The 8,394-nt window shown below is 35.9% G+C and overlaps 1 protein-coding gene across 1 annotated transcript; it reads right to left on the bottom strand.

Moving 5' to 3' along the window:
- Positions 1–5,960: 5,960 nt before the first annotated feature.
- Positions 5,961–7,903, bottom strand: LOC124804907 (INO80 complex subunit B). The gene has a single exon (XM_047265283.1). The coding sequence runs from the start codon at positions 7,694–7,696 to the stop codon at positions 6,776–6,778; it is 921 nt and encodes a 306-aa protein (XP_047121239.1). The 5' UTR covers positions 7,697–7,903; the 3' UTR covers positions 5,961–6,775.
- Positions 7,904–8,394: the final 491 nt, after the last annotated feature.

Genomic DNA, 8,394 nt, shown 5'->3' with positions numbered 1-8,394 from the left:
ATTCTACGTGACAATTGCATTCTGCATGAGCTGCCAAAGATGGTGGCCACATGTGTATGATGTGTGCTTCCTAGTGTGAATGAATGTGCATGTGTTTCCTTTTCTGACGAAGGCTAGTGTGCCTGTATGCAACTTAATGTGTCAGCTTTATGGTAACTATCAATCTGTCTTTTGCTTATATTGTTAATAGGCAAAATTTGGCATAGTAAGCTCATACACTGTCAAATTGTGGACACATTTTTTCTGCTCTAATACAATTGACTCACATCACAAGATGGTATTTCCAGAGCTGACCGTAAGTCAAAAGTAGCACACATAAAACTAGGATATATTCAAATCCATTGCCAATAAGCCCTAAAAATCCCTACAACTGGTATGATTCCGCAGGAGCTGCATGGCTGGTACAACATCTGATGATTTAGTTGGCAAGATTTCAGAACTTTCTGTAGGGTTCAGTACAAGTGATGATTTTGACGATGTCTGTTAAAATATAGTAGTACTTCTTTACTTGTTAAGTGTAGCTTAATGCATGTACTACCTAATAAAAACCTTAGAAAGAGTTGAAATCCAAAACCAGATTCTCTATAAATACCTGTACTTTAAAACTGATTTATCTCAAAATTATTTTCTGGAGTTAATACTTGTTCCTTGTAAGCCTGTAATTTGCCCTTCCAACATGTGTAGATCAAGTAGTTATTGTAGATGGCATTATCAAACATAAGGAACTCATTCAAATCCAATACAGCAACTACAACATCACACATCCAACCATAATAAACAAACTGTAATAAACACACAACAGTAATTTACTCGTAATAGAAATACTCAAAATAATTAAAAACCAACAAGTACCCAACATTATACACTACTGGCCATTAAAATTGCTACACCAAGAAGAAATGCAGATGATAAATATGTATTCATTGGACAAATATATTATACTAGAACTGACATGTGATTACATTTTCACACAATTTGAGTGCATAGATCCTGATAAATCGGTACCCAGAACCACCACCTCTGGCCGTAATAACGGCCTTGATACGCCTGGCATTGAGTCAAACAGAGCTTGGATGGCGTGTACAGGTACATTGGTATTATTATCTACAATCAACTACAAAGAAAGCAATATAGAGGGAAAATTTTTTTACACAGTACCCATATCTTTATCTTCAACTAATCAGTACAGCTAAATGTAGCAACCACGAAATGACAAAATTAAAATAAAAGCACCAACAAGCCAATTTGAATGTATAGCTGGTAGAGTTAACTTCCATTAATATATAGCTAAAACGAACCACAAAATACCACACAATAAATTCACCACAAAATTCCAAGGACTTAGTAAAAAATTATAAACCCATAAATATCTTTTGCAAGTGCCTCCATACAAAAAATTCAAGAGCTGCACAGAAGAAAAACAGACGATAAAACACCATTCTATATGCAAATCAATGTCATAAAAAATTAGTACAACAAAATTAAATGTGTACCCCACCTGCCTCCCCCAATCACCACTCCAAACTATTACTTGCAAAATATCAATTTACCTGCAATAAACACAGTCTCAACCAAACAAAAAGCAATTTACAACCATGAGCTCATTAACCCTCTGCTCATGTGCAGAGAACCAAACAGGAGAACAACATTAATTTTAAAAAAATAGGGCAACAAAACAATATCATGAATGGTATCCTCAATTTTCCAAATCATACACCCCTGCGAACCAACCTACATACTGTCTTCCCGATAGCACTACATGAATTCACTTCCGTTACAGTTAGTAGAAACTTTTATCATATTCATAGCTTTTCTGCATTTATGAGATTTAACATAATCAGCCAACATACAATTTTGCCAGAAACCATATTACACGTCATACATTTCCTCATTCAACATGTGGCTACTGTACTTCACAGTAGAGTGCATGGGAATTACACAACTAGCTCTAAATACAATTTATAATTAATAATGTACCCCACAACTTTCCACATGTTAAAATTTTTTACAAGAGAGAACCACAACATACAAAACCTACATAAAATGCCCTCTTCTCATACATCAACTTTTAAATCATATGTCACAACATCATTACTCCATGAGTCAAGTCAAATTCTGGGTACTAAATGCTTCAGTTGACCAGATAAAGTGCTGAATAAGATCCTCTGTCATACCTTTGGAGTATGCAATCTGAGGTGTAAACTGATAACCAGCAGAACCATATATCTGCTCTCATCAACTCATTCGTTATGACACTCCTTCCTGGGGGTATTACGCAAAAAATAATTGTAAGGACCACAATATGATTGCCACCCCAGACATATACAAAGCCAGTTTTCAAAGAACTGAGAATAATTCTTACTCCCATGCATTTACATTTTTGGTTCATTAAATTCAAACAAAGAAAAGTTCAGGTTGGAACATTAACAATATTATGACAAGACTAGATTGCTACTCGCCATAAAGAAGACACATTGAGTTGCAGACAGGCATGATTCTGGCTGCAGCGGCTGAAGATAACAGTCGTGTGTATGAGCTGTGATTGCATGTGTGAATTCATGTTTGCTTTCCTTTCTGTGGAAGGATTTGAACAAAAGCACAAATGTGGAACAGTCTTTTCATTGTGCCTATTTGCAACTCAACATGTCATGTCTACAGCATGTAACAATCTATCCTTTTCATAATATTACTGATTTACTAACTTCATCATTAGAGACAGTTTAATCTGTAAATAAGAATGCCCATCTATTTCAATTACATAAAAATGCACATGCGTCACCATTACAGCCCTACAACATGGTTACATTCATTCACCAAGCTGGTGAATGACTAAATTTCATGACGATGTGAGGACTATAGCCAGCATATTGCATAATTGTCAGGATCAGGAGTGGGGGATAAAGGAGGATACTGGCTCGGTATTGTTTATCTTCAGTTGTTGAATTTATGGAGATCAATATATGTTGAAACTGTGATTACAATGCTGACAATGCTTGTTAACTTAAAATTAATTCTTATCACTATAAACTACCCTGTAATATGTACACTGTCTTTATTAATACGTGCAACATGTAATTGCAATGATAATAGAACATTTGTGATAGCACATGATTCATACTATGAAATAATCTAGCAGATAATGTAACAAGTCATTGTTTTATGCGGCATTTAACAATATGACTACAGTGAGCTGCGTTAAATAATTCCACTAATGCAGATAAGTCTATTTTTGTTTCTAGTCTCTGCCAACCTTAGGAATCACACAATACTATGTTCAATAACAACTTTATAGCCTTTGCAGTCACTATGTTCTTGTGGTTAAATGAGTGGAGGAATATTTTCTGGTGCATGGCAGGTGAAATCTTTGATTACTTTTCAGAAAGGGAAAGTTACCATATCACAAGCACACAGATAATAGTCACTGAACTGAATGAAGCAAGTGGAGCTTGCTCCCTCCACACTGACCCTCTACTCACAGCAGGGACAGGTCTAATTTCTTCCACACCTCGCGCTATTAAGGTTCAAGAAATAGTTGACAAATAGTGTACTACCTTGGATACATGTCATTATCTTCATGTTTGGCTCAAATCAGATGAAATGATAGTAGGGTCAAATCCATCTCTATGCATCAATCTACTTTACTTAAACATACTAAGTACACAAACTAATAGGTCTGTTCAGCCTTCATCAGACTGCATACTTGTACAGCATTTAAAAAACTATGATACACGACGCTTTGCTTACAGGAAAGAACATGTATGTACAATTTTTGTTTTAACGCAAAACACTAAGCCCTCTCACTGCCCACTTACAGAGAACTTAATTTCATTGCTGATAAACGTAAAGCTTTAGGGAAAAGTGTATTCTTGTATTTAATGAAATAAAAATCATTTTAGAAATGCAGTGAGAGGACCAAGTTTGTCTGACAGGAAAGTTACTGATGTGAAATTCCCGCATCATTGGGAAACTTTTATCATCAAATGTAGTCAATAATTACTCCTTGCTCCAACTAAATGCTGGATTGTTCTTTTGGAGAGAATTTCTCTGAAAAATTAGGATTGTTATTGTGCAAATAACTTTGTCAAAAGTGAGCAGTTCTGTGGATAGGCCCTAAATCTAGTTATAAATCTATTACTCGTTTGTCGCAACTGTATGGAAAATGTTATAATGGATTATAAATAAATAAAATTACTATTCTAGAAGTAGGGTAAAAACTGTTCTTGACAGGGAAGGAATACATCTGATTTTATTTGCATATACCTATTCACTTCAAATTCTTTACACATCAGTTTAAAGTAATAAAAAAAGTCACATCTATGAAATTAAATACGCAACCTATTTGATTTCTTTGAACAATTAATATTTATAGAAATATGATTTTAACTGAAGTGTACCGATAAAACCAGGCATCAGTTACCACGATAAATTCAAATGAATATTATAAACTAAATCAGGAATAGCACAGAATAATCTCTTCAAATGGCAAATGGAGCTTAAGTGTACAATATATGTAAAATACTTCAAATCACTATATTTGCATACTAAATTTTATGTTTACACAATGCAATTATATAACATACTTATTAACTCCAACATGCAAGGGAAAATATACAATACTAACAACCCTGTTTGTACCAACTGAAGCAGTCTCAGAATCACGCGAGATCTGTTCGAAAAGATAAGAGACTGTAGAAGCAATTAGAGGGCTCCAAACAAAATAGATTCCAATCTATTGAATGACCATACTTGTCAGCCTGAAATAGAAAAAGCTGTGGCTTTGGAGCCAAATTCAGCCAGCAAAACTAAGAGTGCTAAAATACAATCATATGTACTATGACTACCAACTCTCACTTAACGAAAATATCTCCATATATTGAAAGTGATGATAAACGACATAAATAGATTGCAATGTTCAAAGTGGAAAACAGGAAAATATTTATTGTAATTTATATGTATATCAAGGTAATGTTGAAAGGGTGAAATTCAGGTGACGTGCCTTACAATGTGTGGTCAGCAAGCTACCGCAACAAAGATAAGAACAATATTACTTTCTTCCTGAACAGGCAACGAAAATATTATGTATCATTTCTGAAGTGTTATGAGTATTTGTTGTAATTTCTCCTTCCATAAAACAGATTTCAAAATGTCTACATTAAAAGTGGCATTCATGTTCTGTGGTGTAAGTTATCACTTTTGGTAAAGTGGAGTGTTACCAAATGTCTACTTAGCCAACAAATGATGATCGCCACAGTGATAGTATTCTTATTAGCTAATTATGGGGTTTTGAAGTTTTTCATTGTTTGTGTATGTACACTGATACGCAGGGATTCCACCGTCTTCAAGGCGGGACAACAATGGCAATTTTGACACACACTGCAGTACCTGTTGGCTGGAGGTTATTCTGTGCTATGACATCACAGATCTGAGAAGTCGGGTGCACCACCCAATAAATCAGGCATCTTGACAATGGTGCTGATGCTACAGAGGACGTAAGACTACTCGTTCGTTGCCAGATCTAAGAAACTATCATTAATGTCATATAGAATGGATTTAAGATCATACCACACATATGAACATGAACATTTTACGAAGTGTTGCAGTATTGTAACAAAACTAACAATATCATTGTACTTCAGAAGAAGTGCTTTCTATTATTTAGTAGAAAGTTGAAGACATATTAAAAACTTCTAGATTCTAGTGCAGGAACAGCTGTGATGGTGAAGAAGGCCACATTAAGAAGAAAATGCATGGTTTGTTTCAACAATTAATCAAGAATCAGAAATTCAAAATTTTAGAGTATCAGCACTTGTAATGTGAACAAACACTATTTCGGACACAGTAACATTTCAGTTGCTGCATGAAAATTTAAAGACATGATGTTACTCAGTTTTTGCATGCTTCACACACCCACAAGAAATACTGATTATAGCAGTCAGATTACTAAAATGTTATAAATGTCATTCATATTGAAAAATGTTATTTCTGTTTTATTTCTACGTGTTGTAAAAAGTTTATAGTATATTACAAACTTGGTGCAATTACCTATTCAGTTTAACAGGCAACTGAAGTCATCAGAAACAGGAAAAGTGTGGCTCATCAATTGTAACAAAACAACTCTGAAATACTTAGCAGCTTACAACCAAACCTAGATCTCGCACTACACAACAAATCAGTCTGTCACGGCAACCAACATTTCAGGTGGGGGAACCATCACAAACTCACATTTGTCTGTGAATTCTGTGGTGGGAAAACTGTTCACTATGTTCTAGAAAATAATAAAAATGATATGTGATGTATTAATCTTATTACATTGCCGGAAACCTGTTCACACCCAAAAGCATGGAATGTTCCTACAGCACTTTAATGCTCTACCAGCTGCATAACTTTCAGATGAGTTGAACATCACCTTCATTTGTCTTTGCATAAGGCCCAAACAAGGATATAAAACTGCTTGCAAGACACGAAGTATGTTACAAGCATAGTGTTAAATTCCATTCTTATCACAATCGAATTTAGCACTGTGCTGTTTCCCACTAGCGGTCTGGAAATAAATATTTGTGTATGTGTGTAATTACAGTCAGATTAAGAACAATATGTAGGGCACCTATGTTATGATGTTCTGTATTAAAAAATGTGAATAAAAAACAATTTTACACCTTCTTTTAAATATAAATAAATGTTACCTTGCACCTTGTACAATTCTCAAGTCTCTTTGGGCAATTTCTGAATAATTAACAATTCACAAATGTAACAGTTCCTTAAATGTAGGGCATGTTCATGACATCCATAGCTCCAAGTTACGCTTATAACACTCTAAACTACAAAGTGGTACTTTTGTTTTTGAACAAGAATATTTCTTGATATTTTTACAACCTGAAACGCCGCAGTACTTCATAACAGGCACTGCTGGAGCTTTCTGAGGTTTGATAGGAAAGTCTGCACCAGGCGGCATTGCTAGTACTACACCCAACGTTCCATTATAATAGGTCTCACATGGCCCTTGCTGACGTTCTGTTCTGTGCTTGATAGTTGCTTTTCCCGATTTTGATTCCTGTTTCTTCAATAATCGTTCCATTGTCTTTTTCTTATCTTTCTCGCGCTTCTCGTTTGCTAACTGTTTTCGCTTTTTCGATTTTAATGCTGCCTTTTCAATAGCTTCTGCTGTCATTACCTTTTCTTTATATCCAGAAGGCAACGCCAACAGCTGTTCAGATTCAGGCCCACATTCTTTATCGGTTTTCCGCTCGAACATAGCCCTCTGTCTTGCAGTCATCAACTTGGGATCCTTCGGCTTAATTTTCTTCAGTTCGTCATCAACTTCTTCCAGCTTACCAGATTCTATTGCGTCTAACCACCTCTCCTCTTCACTCGACGTTCCACTTTCCTTTCCTTTGACTCTCTTCTTTTTTGATGCTTTCGGCGAAGACCCTTGTTTTTCGACAGGTTTCGTAGGAGACGACTTATCTTTAGATTTTTCTTGCACATTCGTTGCATTCTTTTCAGCTGCTTCTTTCTGAAACTTAATTTTAAGTCTGAAGGCTGCTGCTTTAGCCTGCTCAGTATCTTCATACTCTGTACCATCTTCTGCAGTTTTGCGTTTCTTATGCCTCTTATGCTTGTGTTTCTTGTGCTTCTTTATTGGTGTATTGTCAATTACACCTTCATCGTCGGAACTGCTTTCTTTCCTTTTCCCCATCTCTCGCAGGTGTGAGGAAAATATTGTCTCCGAAAAGATGCAGTAAGAGACACTTTCACACAGTGCTGCCACGATTCCACTGCATCTGTTGCTTCCTATTCAAGCGTAAACTAACTCCGGTAAACATACTGATGTTTAGTAAATATTTACAGTTTTCCAGAGCAGCTCTCGCCAAAGAGATGTCACTTCACCATAATGTAGATCCAAGTTTAACAAGTTCTGTAGACTCTGCTGGCATGGCTGTGAATCAAAGAGAGACAAAATTAATCTCTTCGGTTATACCCTAGAAACAGAGTCACTAGGAGGTTTCGGCTGATCAACGTTTAGGTCGATATATTGTTCACTTGACGGAACGTCAAAGCACTTGGCGCTACATCTGAGATGACGCAGGCTGTCAACGCAACCGAACGTCAAAGTTTCCGGGGAAGAATTATTTGACATTGATGTTGATATGGAAACGGAGGCATAGTCTCCTAACATTGACATGCTAATTCACATTATCGTAGTGAATTTGGTGCTTATTTGATGTGTTGTGACACACTCCAAAAGTTCCATGACGATTTTTCCCTTGACTGTTCTCCTACAAGCGAGGTAAGATACCTCAATCCGAAAAAAATATTTATGTATCTGACTATGTATGCGCACAGAGAAAAATCCTACGCCATGGTGCACAAACAATAACATAACATAACATAACA

Source organism: Schistocerca piceifrons, chromosome 7, assembly GCF_021461385.2.
Source record: "Schistocerca piceifrons isolate TAMUIC-IGC-003096 chromosome 7, iqSchPice1.1, whole genome shotgun sequence".
NCBI lineage: Eukaryota > Metazoa > Arthropoda > Insecta > Orthoptera > Acrididae > Schistocerca > Schistocerca piceifrons.
This window is presented reverse-complemented; position numbering and strand designations above follow the sequence as displayed.